This window comes from Parastagonospora nodorum (genome assembly GCF_000146915.1).
Source record: "Parastagonospora nodorum SN15 chromosome Unknown scaffold_9, whole genome shotgun sequence".
NCBI classification, from domain to species: domain Eukaryota; kingdom Fungi; phylum Ascomycota; class Dothideomycetes; order Pleosporales; family Phaeosphaeriaceae; genus Parastagonospora; species Parastagonospora nodorum.
This window is the reverse complement of record NW_001884557.1, coordinates 1,268,520-1,284,437: the sequence shown is the minus strand read 5'-3', so window position 1 is coordinate 1,284,437 and position 15,918 is coordinate 1,268,520. Positions and strand designations below refer to the sequence as shown.

The 15,918-nt window shown below is 53.8% G+C and overlaps 9 protein-coding genes across 9 annotated transcripts; 5 read left to right on the top strand and 4 right to left on the bottom strand.

Moving 5' to 3' along the window:
* Positions 1-176: 176 nt before the first annotated feature.
* On the top strand, positions 177-1,369 carry SNOG_06666 (hypothetical protein; the record flags this gene model as incomplete). Its single annotated transcript, XM_001796979.1, has 4 exons — positions 177-207; positions 228-408; positions 465-938; positions 989-1,369. The coding sequence occupies exons 1-4, from the start codon at positions 179-181 to the stop codon at positions 1,367-1,369; spliced, it is 1,065 nt and encodes a 354-aa protein (XP_001797031.1). The 5' UTR covers positions 177-178.
* A 975-nt stretch (positions 1,370-2,344) lies between these two features.
* On the bottom strand, positions 2,345-5,721 carry SNOG_06665 (hypothetical protein; the record flags this gene model as incomplete). The annotated part of the gene is made up of 2 exons (XM_001796978.1): positions 2,345-3,201; positions 3,255-5,721. 2 exons carry the CDS (start codon positions 5,719-5,721, stop codon positions 3,101-3,103), a joined length of 2,568 nt encoding a protein of 855 aa, XP_001797030.1. The 3' UTR covers positions 2,345-3,100.
* Positions 5,722-8,082: 2,361 nt separating this feature from the next.
* Positions 8,083-8,427, bottom strand: SNOG_20072 (hypothetical protein; the record flags this gene model as incomplete). Its single annotated transcript, XM_001796977.1, has 1 exon — positions 8,083-8,427. One exon carries the CDS (start codon positions 8,425-8,427, stop codon positions 8,083-8,085), a length of 345 nt encoding a protein of 114 aa, XP_001797029.1.
* Positions 8,100-8,844, top strand: SNOG_06664 (hypothetical protein). Its single transcript, XM_001796976.1, has 2 exons — positions 8,100-8,457; positions 8,518-8,844. The coding sequence occupies exons 1-2, from the start codon at positions 8,170-8,172 to the stop codon at positions 8,776-8,778; spliced, it is 549 nt and encodes a 182-aa protein (XP_001797028.1). The 5' UTR covers positions 8,100-8,169; the 3' UTR covers positions 8,779-8,844.
* A 316-nt stretch (positions 8,845-9,160) lies between these two features.
* Positions 9,161-11,227, top strand: SNOG_06663 (hypothetical protein; the record flags this gene model as incomplete). Its single annotated transcript, XM_001796974.1, has 2 exons — positions 9,161-9,612; positions 9,703-11,227. The coding sequence occupies 2 exons, from the start codon at positions 9,161-9,163 to the stop codon at positions 10,697-10,699; spliced, it is 1,449 nt and encodes a 482-aa protein (XP_001797026.1). The 3' UTR covers positions 10,700-11,227.
* On the bottom strand, positions 10,805-11,130 carry SNOG_06662 (hypothetical protein; the record flags this gene model as incomplete). Its single annotated transcript, XM_001796975.1, has 2 exons — positions 10,805-11,032; positions 11,059-11,130. 2 exons carry the CDS (start codon positions 11,128-11,130, stop codon positions 10,805-10,807), a joined length of 300 nt encoding a protein of 99 aa, XP_001797027.1.
* On the bottom strand, positions 11,203-11,516 carry SNOG_06661 (hypothetical protein; the record flags this gene model as incomplete). The annotated part of the gene is made up of 2 exons (XM_001796973.1): positions 11,203-11,259; positions 11,415-11,516. The coding sequence occupies 2 exons, from the start codon at positions 11,514-11,516 to the stop codon at positions 11,203-11,205; spliced, it is 159 nt and encodes a 52-aa protein (XP_001797025.1).
* A 1,208-nt stretch (positions 11,517-12,724) lies between these two features.
* Positions 12,725-13,242, top strand: SNOG_06660 (hypothetical protein; the record flags this gene model as incomplete). The annotated part of the gene is made up of 2 exons (XM_001796972.1): positions 12,725-13,040; positions 13,166-13,242. 2 exons carry the CDS (start codon positions 12,725-12,727, stop codon positions 13,240-13,242), a joined length of 393 nt encoding a protein of 130 aa, XP_001797024.1.
* A 1,390-nt stretch (positions 13,243-14,632) lies between these two features.
* Positions 14,633-15,791, top strand: SNOG_06659 (hypothetical protein; the record flags this gene model as incomplete). The annotated part of the gene is made up of 2 exons (XM_001796971.1): positions 14,633-14,657; positions 14,839-15,791. The coding sequence occupies 2 exons, from the start codon at positions 14,633-14,635 to the stop codon at positions 15,318-15,320; spliced, it is 507 nt and encodes a 168-aa protein (XP_001797023.1). The 3' UTR covers positions 15,321-15,791.
* Positions 15,792-15,918: the final 127 nt, after the last annotated feature.

The window sequence follows — 15,918 nt, the reverse complement described above, 5'->3', positions numbered from 1 at the left end:
TCATGTGAGTTGACATGTAGGTACTAACAACATGCCCCACCTCACTGACGCAACCACGTTCCGGCGGCAACGGGCTTAACGCTATCCCCGAACAGCCGATGGGGTCCGAATTGATGAACCATTAAAGGCAGACACCGGACATCAGCGACATCACCCCGCCGCACGGCATCCGACAGCAATGGCTGAGAAGAAGATGGAATACGTCAAGTATGTCGACGCTCTGCCAGACACTTCAGCATCAAGCTTACGTCGCACAGCCTGGGCAAGTCTGGCCTCAAGGTGTCCCGCATCATTCTGGGGGCCATGAGCTACGGAAGTTCAGAATGGCAACCTTGGGTCCTGAACGAGGAGGAAAGTCTGCCGCTTCTCGAGCACGCATACAGGTGCGGTATTAACACCTGGGACACGGTGAGTTCTAGACAAGCTTGAAACGGGTGCCGCAAGAGTCAAGCTGATCACTGCAGGCCGACATCTACTCCCACGGCCAATCAGAGCGTATCATTGGCAAAGCCCTCAAGAAATACAACATCCCGCGCAGCAAGGTCGTTCTCCTCTCCAAATGCTACTTCGGTGTTGACGAATCCAACCTCGGTCGCCCCATTGCGCTCTCATCGATCAACGACGGCGAGACAGTCAATGAAGTCGGCCTGAGTCGCAAGCACATCTTCGATGCTGTGGAGAAGAGCGTGGAGAGGCTAGGCACATACATTGATGTCCTCCAGATCCATCGCCTGGACCGAAGCACACCGAGGGAGGAGATCATGAAGGCCCTGAACGATGTCATCGAAAAGGGCTGGGTTCGATATATCGGTGCGAGCTCCATGGCAGCATGGGAGTTTCAGACCCTCCAGAACATTGCTGAGAAGCACGGCTGGCACAAGTTTGTATCGATGCAGAACTACTACAACTTGCTGTACCGTGAAGAAGAGCGCGAGATGGTACGAGCATGTTGCATACTCAACCTTTGCAAAATTGCTAACTTGGCCAGATCCCTTACTGTCAAGACACGGGCGTCGGACTCGTTCCGTGGTCGCCTATTGCACGCGGCGCTCTCACACGGCCCTTTGCAGACCGCTCCTCTAAGCGCGCCGAAACCGACAAATTCGTCTCTGCACTTGTATACGAGCGTGAATTTGCTTCTGACAAGAAGATCATCGAACGCGTGGAGGAGGTCGCTAAGAAGCACAGTGTAAGCATGGCTTGCATCGCCACGGCTTGGTGTGTCAAGAAGGGAGTGTGTCCCATCATTGGCATCAGCAGCAAGGAGAGGATCGAGGAGGCTGTACAGAATGTACACTTCAAACTAAGTGACGAAGATGCCAAGTACCTCGAGGAGTCCTACGTACCCAAGGAAAGGCAAGGCTTCTAGACAACATGACAAGATTACAAGAGCAGAATTAGGTTAGCTTTTGCGCAATCTATGCTTGGGCTTCTCTGTGGGCCTTTGCTGCCGAACTTCCTTCTTCGCTTTATGAGCTAGATCATCCGAGATGAACACTCCGTAGCGGAAACCCAAGGAAACAACCCTCACCGATGCGATCTGCATTAGCATGATCAAAGTGACTTTAGATTCAGGCTCCTGCGATATACTGCGTGTGTAGAGGACAATGCCTGTCCCTCCTTCACCGCCATAAACCTCATGAACGTAACCTATCTCGCGCTGTCGCCCCGCTTACCATCACCACACAAACTTTGCGCCACATGACAGGGAACACCTTGTGCACAATGGTCATTTGCATCACGTTCACAACCCCATGTCGCATAGAAAATATGGCTCCTCTTCTAATCTCTCTTCAACGTTCACAATCCCGCACGAACTATGTACCAAGCCACCATCCGGTCAAGGTCAAGGTCAAGCCCAAAGCCCCTCACGAGCCCCGCCACCCCGCGCAAACATGATACAACAGATTCAGGCACACGTTCCAAATCAGGACCAGACGCCATACCCACTTGGCGTGATACACACCTCCAGATGGGGTGTGCATCGGCTCGCTAAACCCTCCCGGCCAATAGCGGCTGATCTGCTCTTCAAGATCGTGCGTGCGGGAATTTTCGGATTGAGTGGCTTAGAGTGGAGTGGTTGGGACCGAGACTGGCGGTGTGCGTGGGATGAGTTTTGCCGTGGCTGGTGGTGGGGAAACGAAACTACAATAGTACTTTGGATGGACGTGCCTCGAGGCGGGGCTTTCTCCTCCTTTAGATCGTGTTGACCGACGATGACGTTGTTGAGATGCATTGTCTTTTTGCATGAGTTTGTGAAGGACCAATCTGGATGGCGTGATTCACCGTGAATCTCAACACTATAGCGTTCAAAGCAGAAGGGATTGTTTGGTCAAAGCCAAGTCGATTAGTGCAGCAGCTGCCATTGATGACGTGATAGTAATAGTGGTCCAATTCCCATAAACATTCTGATAAATACACAATCGTCGTCGAAAGAGACTGACAGATGCTAGTTGATAACTAGCTATCCAACATGTTTTGCAGCAAGAGCAATTCATATCTTGCGATAGTGAAAGCTATTCGCTCGCTCGCTATGCCAATAAACCGTAAAAGAAATAATGAAGAGTGTTTCGAAAGACATAATGTAGCAACATCAACTTAGATGCTGCCACCACTACTGATCTCAAAACATGAAAAATGAAAACCGGATAGCAGAGCACACTGTTCTGCTCCGCAAGGATTCAACGAGGTCGTGGCCATCAGTCGTGTGACTATCGTCAACCATGAGGGTAAAATCAAATAAATCCAACTAGTAAATAAGAAAGAAAATAATCCGTTGTTTGCCGAAAAGAGCGTGTGGTAGTTGGAGGTTGGAAACCGGAATGATGGATCGCTAACGTGGCTTCCATAGGACGCCGGGGAATCGCAAAAATGCAAAGTCAGGTCAAGTCGTTCATCGTTTTTTATTGAGGTCGTCAGCCGTTAAGTAGCAAACGTCGGACACGTTATGTCATCGGAGGATCGTTTCGTGGTGCCGTGAGAGTGAGCTGCGGGGTGTCGGTTGTTGGATGAAGTAAGTATATGTGGTTAAAAAGATTATGATGCAGCCTGGTGAAGATTAGGATAAAGATGGCGAAGATGTGGTGTTGAGTCCGGGGCTCTAGTTGGCCCGGATAACAAGCTTGGACAGGAATTTGTTCGATAACGAGTCGAAGTCCTGGCGGTCAAACTTGCAATCGCTTCTTGAGCGCAGGTAACCCTCTATAGATGTTGTTAGCTTGGTGTCGTTGGGTGGTGAATGGAGAGACGCTTACCATATTTGGTGACGTGCGATCTGACTTCAGTCATGGCGTCGCACACCGCTGGGTTCGAGTTGAGCAGATGATGGTGCTTCCTCGTGTCCCATTCGGTAAAGGCTGGGAGTTTCTGGGAGATGGCAGAGAACAAGCCAACGATGACACCGACGGGTGTCCCTTCCATTTCAGTGCAGAAGGTGTTGACCGAGCCAAGATCTGGAACGCGGTAGTTGCAATCGAACTGGATCAGCTCCCATACTGCGAGGAGGATAGCGGCAAGCATGAAGATGGTGGGCCAGTTCTTGAGCTTATCACCGCTGTAAACGGACTGGTACAAGGACGAAAGCTCCTCGAGAACGTCCTTTTGCAGCTCGCGCCACATGTCGGCAAGGGCGCACTTGACCTGGAAGTTGATCATGACAGGGGCGACAGTCTTGCCGCTGAACTTGGACTGGGCGTCCTCGATGTTGCCAAGGGGAACCTCTCCATCGCCACCAAGCCCTTCGACCATGGTGACATGCATCGTCAGGTTGTAAGCAAGGACAAGCTTCAGCGCCTTGCGGATGACGGGGAGCTTTTCCCGGCAGTAATAGCGGTACGCAGTCTTGAGAAGCTCGGTGACAAAGTATGTGCCCTCAAAGTACTCGTCAACGAAGTTCTCGAAACCTCCATCAATGTGGCGGTCTAGGTACTCAGAGAGCATAGCGCGCGAAATGCCTTCCATACCAGCAGAGAGCTTGGCGGTGTTGATCTCGAAGTGTAGACCGGTCAGACTCTCACACCAGTCAACGCCGAAACACTTTTCGTCTCGGACGTAGACCTCGCGAGCCATGATGGGCAGGTAGTGGCCATAGCCGTGGGTGACGTAGATGGGGCGCTCCTGAGGCGAGAAGCCTTTGATATTGCCGATGGAGAAGCCCAAGCTGACGTGACGTTCGTAGTCTGCCTTCCAGTCCTTCATGAAGTAGGCAATATCTTTGATGTCAATGCGGGTGCAGGGAACCTGCCACAGACGAGCGTGGGACGGCTGACAGCCGGCGCACGGGTCGCCCTTGTCACAGGTCTTCTTGAGGAACTTGCACCTCAGGCAAGCACGAAGTTTTCGGATCTCATGGGCTTGCTGTCGCTGCTCGGGCCTCAGAGGACCCCGGCGTCTTCCGACACGCTTTTCACCGGTGGCGTCCTTTTTGGTGGTATGCGCTGGCGTCTTCTTGACAATGGTCTTGGTTGGCTTGGAGCCTGCTGGCGTCGTGACAGGCGACTTGCGTCTGCGGGTCACTGCGGCTGGTGGTGAGCTGACAGCCGAGGACGTGGGCGAGGCTGTACTCGAGGCCGACTGCTTGATGATGGGCTCAGCGCGGGCTATGGGCGGGCTGACGGACTGGTTGGGGGAGATGTAGTTTGCAAAGTCGTGCTCCAGGGGAAGACCGTGACTGTAGCTGTGGACTGATCCGTGGCTGTGGCTATGGCTGTGACCGGAGCCGCCGTGGCTACAGCTCGAGTGCACTAGCTCGAGGGCATTGTCCGTCTCCGACTGGGGCGAATTCATGAACGGATGGATCTCCTCGAAGCTGCTGAATGAGTGTGCCGAGCGAGGGGCCAAGTCGGAGTGATTCGAGTTGGTCGAGTCGGAGCCGGTGCGGATGTGCAGGTTGTAGGCGGGGTTGGAGATGACGGCGGCGTTGCCGGAGAAGTCGTACGAGTTGCGCTGGCTGTGGCTGCCCATGCCCAGGTCGACCCACTCATTGTCGCTGCCGGGGATGGAGCGGATCTCGAGCCACTGTTCGCCGGGCGAGCCGCCGGTAGAGACGCTGGCGGCCGAGTGGGTGGTGAAGTCGGGGTTGGCGAGGCCGGTGTTGTGGAACTCGTGCTGGAAGTCGGCCATCTGGAAGGGCATGTCGAGCGTGGTGGTGGGCATCATCGAGGGGAAGGGCGCCATGCTCATCGACGTCATGTTGATGGCGAAGTCGACGGGCGAGTTCTGCAGTTGGGTGCTGTATGCGGCGCCGTTGAAGTCGCCCATGGCCATGCTCTGGCTGAAGGCGTCCTGGACGAAGCCGTCCGGGCTGAAGTTCATCCAGTTGGCGACCATCGGGTTCATGGCCTGCATGGCCGCAGGGAAGTTGAGGCCCATGCCCATGGTGGTCTGTAGCGGCGCCATGGTGCCCGCGTGGTGCTGGGCAGTTGATGCGGCCACGGTCTGCACGCGGCGTGCATTGTGCTGGTGCTGCTGTTGTTGCTGCTGGTGCTGCTGGTGCTGCTGGTTTCCATCGTGGTGGTCGTGGGCTTGGTTGTGGGGGTGGTTCTGGCTCGCGGCCGTCTGATGCTGCTGCTGCTGCTGCGCCATGGCCGTCGCGGGTGAGATGGGGATGGGCCACGTCTGGGAGAAGTTGTACGTCGGCTGGCGGTTCGGGTCGTAATTCGAGTCAAAGACGCCCTCCGCCGTGTAGAGGGTGCCGTCGAAATCAATGTTTTGGTTCTCCATGTTGTCACGGAGTGGGATGGTAAGGTCGTGAAGGAAGTTCAGCCTCTCCTCGAGCGGTGAGGGCGTCCGAGTGCTAGAGTGCAGGTGCCGCCAAGCTGCGAATAGCGAAATGGCGGTCAAGAGACGCCCCACACTCCCAGCCTGCTACGACCTTTTCGCAGTAGCCCGCCTCAAGCGCTGCAACGGACCGCGCGATTCGCAATGGACTCTGCAGCAGAAAACAGGCCGTCGACGGGATTCCTGGTCGGACTCGTCGGGAGATGTGCTGGAGTCGAGCAGTGCTGTGCACGCCATGAAGCAAACCGCGGGGGGGGGGGGGCGTGAACACCTCCTGCGTCCAGTCTCTCACTCACTCTCACTCTCACTCTCACTCTCACTCTCACCTCACCCTCCCCTCCTCACCTGCACCTGCACACGAGAGACGGCACCGAGTTTGCCCGCACCTGCGTCGGGGGGCCTGCTGTGTGCTGGCACCGTGGGCCACTCAGATGCACGAGGCAGGAGCGTTCGCAATAGTCTCCGGCGCATCGCCCATCGTCTCGTCTCGAATCGACCCCTCCACTCGATATCGCCCACTGCCTTAGCCTCGGGGTCCTACAGATCCCAGATGATCGCCGTGCGGAGAGCTTGCCAAAGAGGGTCCCGCAACAAGCAAGATACAGTTTGAGGCGCTCTTGCCAGCCTGACTCGATCTGCTTCCAGCCCTGATTGCGCTGCAAAAGTCCAGATGGTACCACTCCTTGACTTTGTGGTCGCTGGACATCTGCTTGCATACTACCAGCTCGCCCCGGAGTCAGCGTGTCTGGCCATACAAGCCACACTGCATCGATTACTTGCGACGTCGTAATAGCGGGTGCTACAATAGGCCAGGGTCGGCAGCCCGCCTTCGCCTCACTGGCATGACCTGGCCTGCGACGACGAGACGGTACTCTGCCGTCGACTCGCCACACTCACCGACACCTGGGCACCTCAATCCAGCGTCATCGTACATTCCGCCGTCTCTCCAGAGCATGAGCGTGGCGCCTTACTTGCTTCCACGCGTCGAGAATGTTTCTTCGGCGTCTCCTCGTGCTCGCCAATGCTCCACCGTGCTTGTGTCGCCGTTGATGTCGCACTGCGGCCGCTTGGAGGCTGTGGTGCATCTTATCGCGCCCGTTCTTTCTAGCTAATGCGCATCACGAGCTTGCGCATGCAAGGCATCGCCTGAGCTGGCACCAAGCTGAGTGCTCCTGCATCCTCATCATCTGGCAGCTCTTGGCATGCCCTCAATAACCAAGGGCCTTTGGATCGCTAGTGCATTGTTGTAGTCTAGAGTGTAGCATCATGTGATGATCAAGGTTTAGTCTAAATTCCCACGAGTGGCGCTTGTGCTCATTAATTGTCATGTACGCACACGTTGTTGCGTCGTCCGGATCCGGTTGTGTCTTACAGGCGCTTGAGAATCGAAAAATCGTGCCCGCGGCCGTCAGCTGGTTGAGTCGTTTTGGTTGCAAGACGCTTGCTGACATTCCTCAAAGGCCGTACCCGAGCCTACACAGACCTGATGTCTGCTCCATTCCGACTGCAGGATTGCCTTGCCGTAGAAGTTGCAACTCTGTAACGACTACAAGGCTGTTTTGCTGTCCAAGGACTGGCTGAGGTCATGCTTGTGGCATGCCCAGAGATGGAGAAGTCTCCTTCATCTATCTGACGCCTTGCCTCACAAATCACCTAGTGTCATTACCATGGTGCTGCATTGCGCAGCTTGCTTGTGAATTCCTCGGCTTCGGTTTGTGCATTACAGTCTACCGTCGACCTGCATGTAATGCAGCGGAACGGCCGCCCACAACCACAGTCAACGCTCGAGACTTTCATCGGTATGGTAGCCATGGCGTATCTGATTGGTGTACAACTCACATCATGTCTGCATGAAGCCGAAAGAAACTCCGGAAGGAGAATCGAGTGTCCCGGGGGATCTGATGCGAGGTGCCTTCGAAATGGTTCACGTGTGGTGTAGGGAAAGCCACTGCTTGCCTACCTGAATATCCAGTCTTACATTCGAGTCATGACACGGACGACTTCCACAATGACCCGGACGTACTGTTAGATACCGGCAAAGCACATGTCCTTCAAGGTTGATATCATCTCGCCTTACATACATGACTATCCATGCGATTGTGGTGACGGCTTGCGGGGAGGCCCCGCCGTCCGGCATCCGGCTCCATGTGCATCTCCCGCATCGTGTAACGTAGACAAAGTCGGCGCATACCTCGTATAGAAGTGCATAAGACACTGAGTGGAACTTCCTGTTCATGTGAGACAGTTCTTTCCTGCTTCTCGTGCTTGCTGCTGTGAGGGACCAGGAGCAATTGCTGTCTAAAATCACAACGACGTAAGGTTCAAATCGGAATAGCCCAACTCCTCAATCGCCTTCTGTCTCGAAAGCAGAGCCACGATCAAGCACGCAAGATGGCTCATATTGGTGCCCTCCCAAAGATCCATCGATACATCACCGCGCATGATGACCGAGGCAAAGCTATCTTCAGCAAAGCCTTCAACGAGGAGAGCAAGATGAAACCGAACGATGACGGTATCGCCTTTGCCCTCAGTTACAGCACGAAAGGATTTCCAGTTGAGATGGACGACGATAAAGACCTGGATGTATATGGCGAGAAGCTGAAAAATCCTCCGGGACTTGTGGTATCGGGCGGCACGGTGCTTCGCCATGTGGACATTCCTCCTGATACAGCGTGTACGGTATGTGGGGGCCGAACCAGGCTGCATAGGACACCACGCTGACATGGCATGCCCACGAAGATGCACCGGACAGTAAGCTTGGACTACGGATGTGTTCTCGAAGGCGAGGTCGAGCTCCTACTCGATAGCGGTGAAAATCGAACGATGAAGCGGGGAGATGTCGCGATTCAGCGAGGAACTATGCATCAGTGGATCAATCACAGCAAGATAGAGTGGACAAGGATGCTCTTCGTGTTGCAGGGGAGTAAGCCTTTAAGCATCGCGGGGGAAGAAGCCGGCGAACATCTGGCGGGCATGGCAGGAGTGCGTTCTTCTGACTGATGGGACCCTCAATAGTGTTGGAGGCCGATGAATGGTAGTGAGGCACAATGCGATTTGAGTATTCTCAGGTTTTCCTTGGGTGCCAAGCAATCTGCCGACCGATTGGGTCCCCCACCACGGGCACCTTTTCCATCACACGCCGGCAGCTTCACACTTCAATGTTGCAAACGCAAAGGGCTGTCCTTGGGAATCCACGTTGAGCCCAGTAATGTGCGCCCTTCCCTCTGTTACCATGAATATCTGAGATCACTTCCGGCAGTCGAGTGCGCACGCGAACAATAGTAACAGACACTAAGGACTGTCATTGTTCACAGCAGCCACTCACACATGCCCATGCGGCTGACTTACCAATCCAGACACTCAAAACTGGGACATTAAAAGAATGGCTGTGCCCTTGCGCCTCTCGGCTCAGAGCCCTTCATCTCGCCTGGAAGAAATTCTCGACCCCTCGCCTCGTGTTGAAGAGCTCTCCGATACTGACAACGAGTACGAAGACATGGGGACGGTCACAGCAGAAGAGCAGATGAACATTGCGTATCTGAACAGCGTGCGTGTTCCCATCAAAGACGATTACGAGACCGAGACGTCCAAGACCGAGGACGATACTCACGAGATCATTTTGCCGTTCCTGGAGGGAAATCCCAATGACTTTACGCTTAATGCCTATGGCATACCCAAACTGCAAAGAGAACGACATGCGGCCATGTTGAAGGGTGTCCTAGGTGATTATCCCGCGCGCATGGCTCAGATGGACGCGTCTAGGCCTTGGATAGTATACTGGGGTCTCCAGAGCATGACAGCATTGGGTCTCGATATTCATCCCTTTCAAAAAAGGTACATCCTCCTTGCGCTTTTCTGACGGATTGTTGGTCAATACCAGAACATTCCAACACCCTTGAATCGTGCTTGTCTGACATCTTGCAGAGTAGCACATACGTTCTCGCTTGCCCAGCACCCAACGGGTGGACATGGAGGTGGCTATGGTCAGCTTCCCCATCTTGCATGTACTTATGCTGGTATACTGTCACTCGCCATGGCAGGCGGTACGGAAACATATGAATCAATTAATCGCAAAACCATGTGGCATTTTCTTGGTCGGATGAAGCAAGCAGACGGTGGCTTCACCATGTGCGAAGGTGGAGAAGAGGATATTCGCGGGGCCTTCTGCGCTATGGTGGTCATATCTCTGCTCAATCTACCCCTTGATTTACCCCAGGATGCAGTCGCTCGCAGTCATGGGCTCACAACACTCACCGACGGACTCGGCGACTGGGTATCTAAATGTCAATCCTGGGACGGCGGAATCTCAGCAGCACCTGGAAACGAAGCTCATGGTGCATATGCCTTTTGCGGTTTGGGCTGCCTCTCGATCCTTGGGCCGCCAGAAGAGACATTGCCCAAGTACCTGGACATTCCCCTGCTGACCCACTGGCTATCATCCCGCCAGTGCTCTCCTGAAGGCGGATACAATGGTCGCACCAACAAACTCGTTGATGGCTGTTATTCTCATTGGGTCGGCGGCTGTTGGTCGCTCGTCGAAGCCTTCACTCGTTCCACGCCTTCCACCCATCTCTGGAATCGCTCAGCACTTGCACGATACATATTATCAGCCTGCCAAGATAAGAAGGGTGGACTAAAGGACAAACCGGGAAAATACCCGGACGCCTACCATACTTGCTACAATCTGGCTGGCCTAAGTGCTGCCCAATACAAGTACGTATACGACAAGAACGTCAACAAAGACATTGGAAGTACCAATCTAGGTGCACCATACCATTGGAAAACTGAGGGTGGGTACGACGGTGAAGATGTGATTTGGGATCATGAGGATATCATCAGGGCCGTGCACCCGGTGTTTATAATACCCTACAGGGCAGTGTACGAGTGTAGGAGATACTTTGAGGCAAAAGAGGGCTTTTGAGAATTTAATCGAATAGCCCAGGTTGACAACTTTGCCTTCTATAGTTTGCTTGCACAAGCCATACCCTCTTCACTGGCTTTACTCTCCAACTTTTCTGGCGATCCTTTAGGAAACCTTCTCGAACTGAGCGTCCATATACACTACTAGTGGTGGTGCAGCAACGACCGGCTTCAGCACAGCCTTGATGGCTTTGTGAGCCTCACATTCATTGTCGTAAAAGTCCATATCTTCCTTGCACTCAAACACGGTGCGTGCTACCAAGGTATAGCCTTGACTGCGTGGATCGTCGTGAGATGGGTTCGCAGCAGCCATCTGGACATAAGGGTTTCCGTCCTAGCCGAGTCAGTTGGACAGTGCACTCTTTGGAGTTGCGGTGAGGCTGCTTCATGGCGCTTTGCTACGAGTTGCTTGCCCTGTGCGGACGCCGCCATGTCTGGTGATGGAAGTAGAAAGCCACATATTTGACAAGCTACAGCCTCGCCATGGCGTGAATAAATAACCTGTCACCTTCGTATCGGCATGTTTCCTGAACGCGAGTCAAAGCCGTGTTGACGCCATGGCTAAGAATTTTGGAGTCATGGGCATGTGCTAGTCTAGTCGTGACGAACTGCGTGACGTGCAGACAACCTGCAGATAGCCCCCCGAGAAGATTTATAGCTCGAGCGGGTATGCATCGGACAAGATACGAATTGTGGAGAGGAAAATAGGCACGTACTCTCTTTGCATCCTGGGTCAACGTTGAGTATTTTTGGACGGCCTCTTGAATTGCCTCGTCGTCGGTGATTTTCAGGAGCGTGAGTCGGACGATTTTTGGCATTTTGGAGTATGGCGGAAGCGTTGGTTGAGTGTTTAGGGCGAGAAGTTCAAGTTGGTATATCATTTAGGCAGTGAGGTCGTTGCTGTGAAATAGTCTATGTAGTGTTTCATGGCTGTCCGGAGCGGGGGAGGAGAGCCATGATGCCGGAACAACATCTACGTCGGTTCCCCTTCATACGGACAAGGCACGAAGTACGATGACAACGACTGGGCTCGAGCAATGGACAGGTCTGACGAGCAACATTCGTGCTGATCTGGGAGGCAATGCCTGAGCAATTGCTTCATGTCCCGGAAGGCGTTTGGATGGTCTGATGCCTGTCCGATGCCGGAGAAGTTCTGGGGTATGAAGCACTGCCATGCTGTCCAACGTTGCACGCTGAGAAAGGCACTTGAAGGTGTTCCCATCGGAGGACCCTGAATCATGCAAGAATTACAAATGAGAGACGAAGCCGCGGCGTGGTGTTGTGTCGCAATGATGGGCTCCAGACTTCGGCAAGCGGCTACTCGACCCCTGTCGGTGCCCCGCTGCGATAGCACGTCTCGCAAAAGCAGGGCTGAAAGGGAGGGCGAGGACGCTGCTGGTTGGAAAGATGGGTGGAACTCGTGGGGTCGTGCTCTGGCTCCGCGTCCACGGAAGCAGACCGATTCGAAGATGTTCGGGTAGTTCATGATACGGCCGTTTTGCGTGAGCTGACGCCACGTCAATGTCTGTTTTATCGATTGACACGTTGACTGCAAAGACTAACGTCTTGTCGCCGTTTTTGTAAAGCGTTAGATGCATGCGTAGAGGAGGGGCTATCAAGAAGAGCGGTGAGCTGGGCCGTGAGTCTGTGCTCATCGCTCGTCCCCAGATTTTCCGCTTGTGTAACAGACAGGTACCACAGCGTCTATCAATTGCGCACCTTGTACGCTGTAGCAAGGTCATTAACGCCCTCCGTCAACCATCACCAATCGATCTGGCTAGCGTACATGTGTACGTCTATCACCGCCCTCGTCGCCAGCAATAATGCAGCTTTGCTGGTGCTGCCCGGCCGTGTACTGTGTATAATGCCCGAGGTCGCGCGTCCCACTATGCTTCAAACCATGCAAAACCAAGACTCTGGATCGGCGCCAGACGAGGCCGCCGTTGCATGGTCCTTGGTTCATCGTGTACCGCTCTTCTATTCCTGAGCGTCCCTAGCCTATGAACATCGCCATGGGGCGTCCGCTATGCCATCGTGGGCAGCTTGCGTCGTCGCTCGCTGTGCTCCAAGCTTCATGCTTCTCCGGACAGCTCATGCCCAACGCGGTCGTCAAGCTGCCGGCTTTGCGCATCATCACTCGTCCGATCAAGGGCTCTTTCTCTGCAGCCTCCCGCTCGCCGACTTTGACGAGTCCAAGACAGGGAGCAACGCAGTCTGGGACATCGGCTGCCATGTGACCAGTCCCCAGCCTCCAGCCTCCAGCCTCCAGCCTCCAGCCTCCAGCCTCCAGCCTCCAGCCTCCAGCCTCCAGCCTCCAGCACTCTCAGACGCTGCTGGCAGGAGTCAGCATGGTTCGGTATTTTGGCATGAGCTGTTCGCCGCGAAATCGCGGCCAAGGGATCGTTGCCGACCTCTCCCCAATTCTTTCCATATTTGTGCGACTCGAGGGGCAGGCCCATGTCCACAGCCCTGGCAATCTACCAACCGCTCTGCTTGACGTCCTGTCCTCAGATGCAACTCCTGCAAACCTTGCTCGAGCACTGATAGATTGTCTCCACAACCGCCGATCCATGTTGACAAGCATGCCGTACAGGCCGTTGGTCCTTCGCCCTATTCGGCTGGACATGCAGATAGCTTGACGTCCAAAGTCTGCCAGCTCATCGCACATATGCACGGAGCACGGGCTCACAACACTTTTTGGTGGCACCCTAGATTTCTATCTGACCCCTCGGCCCAAGAGCCAATCCGACCGTGCTTTTGTTGCCGGCTAACGGCCTGCTATTCCTGGTATGACGCTCTTCCGCTCTAAAGCCGCTATGCTTTGCATCTACCTGCAGTCACGATAGCGTGTCAACCTCACCTCGAATCATCTTTGCCACCAAGCGCGACTCCCGCGCTTGCTGCTACTGTGGGTACCTGATTCAGCTAGCATCCTTTCGGTTTTTCCTACGAATTAGAGCCTCTGGTCTGTCGTCCCGTTCACCTTACCTGGCCCCCGTCATATCCCAACATGGACCTCGACCACTGTCTCGCCAAGTGAAGACACATGCATCCCTGGTCACGGAACACTGTATCGAGCGTGCCATTTGTTAATGTCGCAGCTTGACGCCTTTCCCCTCACTTGCATCATCGCCTCGGTGGAACCCACACGTTCAGCGAGTACGAGCAGCGGTAATGCCGTTGTTCAGAGTGCTTCGCCAAGAAACATGATTGATATCTCCATGTCCATGCTGCCCTAGTCATTGTTTCGAGATGCCGATCGACAATTCTAGCCTTTGAAAGCGGGTGCAAAAGAATTGGAACCGATCTTCAGCCGTTACCAGCGCTACTCCTGCATGCAGGCACTGTGGCAAAAGCGACTGATATGCTCTCTGGCGAAGACCGGTGAGCTGTACCCTTTGGAGGGAGTAAAAATTCTGGAACCTAGTCCCCCACTGGCGAAAATCCACGCCACGTCAATATGGGTCTCTCCATGAAGAGCCGCAACAGACCCGCAAATTATTCATTTCAATACGTCCAATTGCTCTCGGTCGCTGATTGTAAGCGAATTTCACGCGCCTGCATACACTGAAATGCCTGCTGCATTCACCTGCCGCAATAAATTAGGCCACATCCCACTCCGGAGACAAATGCTTCACCCATCCCCGTCTGCCACGTCCCCTTCTTAGCTCTCACCCATACCTCGATAGCTCGATTACGCTTCCGAACAGCTGTCACTCTTTACATTGACAACTGTCAATGCCCGAATAGTATACACCGTTGTACAACAGGAGCCACGATTTCCGTTCTCGGCCTGCTCTTGCCATCGCCACCAATCGAGCGTCTGCCAATTCACCAAATCGTTGAATCGGTCATTTCTGTGCATATTCGAAGCTGTATCGAATCGCCCATTGCGGAAACAAGGCAAGCCGCAACACACCCACGGCTACCCAAAATGTTCTACATCATGTATCTCACAGGTACGTGAACCACAATCTCTCTTGGACCCACCCACAAAGCGTCACCTCACACGATCAGTCCAGAGATCGTGGGCCGTTTCGTGAACATGCATACACCGTGTGCCATTGCTTCGGAAATCTTGAACGCAAACATGTTACCAATCGCTTGTTGGACAGAGATGGTGGCTAACCAGAACTCCAGGCCTTTGCCAACGCCGTCACTGGCCAGACCCTCTTTTCCAAACATATCGTACCCAGCATGGCTACGGCGCCACAGTCCGTGTCAACAATCGTGAATACTCTACCGACGTCGACTACGAATCGGATGAACTCGCTAAGAATGCTGCTGCGACACGTGCATACATGATCTGCCGCAACTTCTCAGTGAACGATGGAAGGGACCCCGGTCAACGCCCTGGCCAAACACCACAGGGTTTACCGGTAGCCATTGGTACTGGCAGGAGGAACACCTGTTCCTCAAACGATTACGACAGCGCCAGCAGTTCGAGTGGCGGCACGAGCCCAAGGAACAGTGACTACGGCCTTGATGCGGTAGACGCTTTAGGGCGCCGCACCAGCAAATCGTCTTCAAGCTCGTCGTCCAACTGCCCTTGTGGTCGAGGGGTGGTACGAGTCTATGACAGGTGCGATTATTGCCTTCATGCGGTAGGTTACAGGGTCTGAACCGCATCACTACTTTCTCATTTTATCCGGTCACCATCACCGGGCAGCACACGATGAAGCGATACGACACCAAAAGATTTGAAGAGCTCAGGCTCAGCGATATCAACTTTTACGACCATTACGACATGCATCTTTATGACAGCCACGGGCCACTTTACGAAACATGAACGCTTTCGGACATGTCTGGTTCCCTTTCATCTTTCCAGCATCGAGCGTTATACAAAGGTGGCATGACGAATATTCTCATTTCCGTAGCACACGGTTTTCTAAGCTGCTGCATAGCGACGGTATCGAAGCGTTTGAGCGATTTTACACCAGACTGGGCCGGCTTTTTTGCACGCAGCGCGCGATTCTTTTACACCTAATGGTGAATGATGATGAGAAACAAAAGAAGAAAGATTACGAAGACTGGCCACACGGCCACATGACAGATATTACCACGAAGAAATGAATTGACATCCACTTTTGCATCGTACGTGAAACGCTTATCTTCAAGTCCACACCCGTTTGACTCACTATGACATAACCGGCTGGTTTGCCGTGAGTGAAGAAACTCTCTCAACGCTTGCAAAGATTCTAGACAAACGTAGGAAGTCAA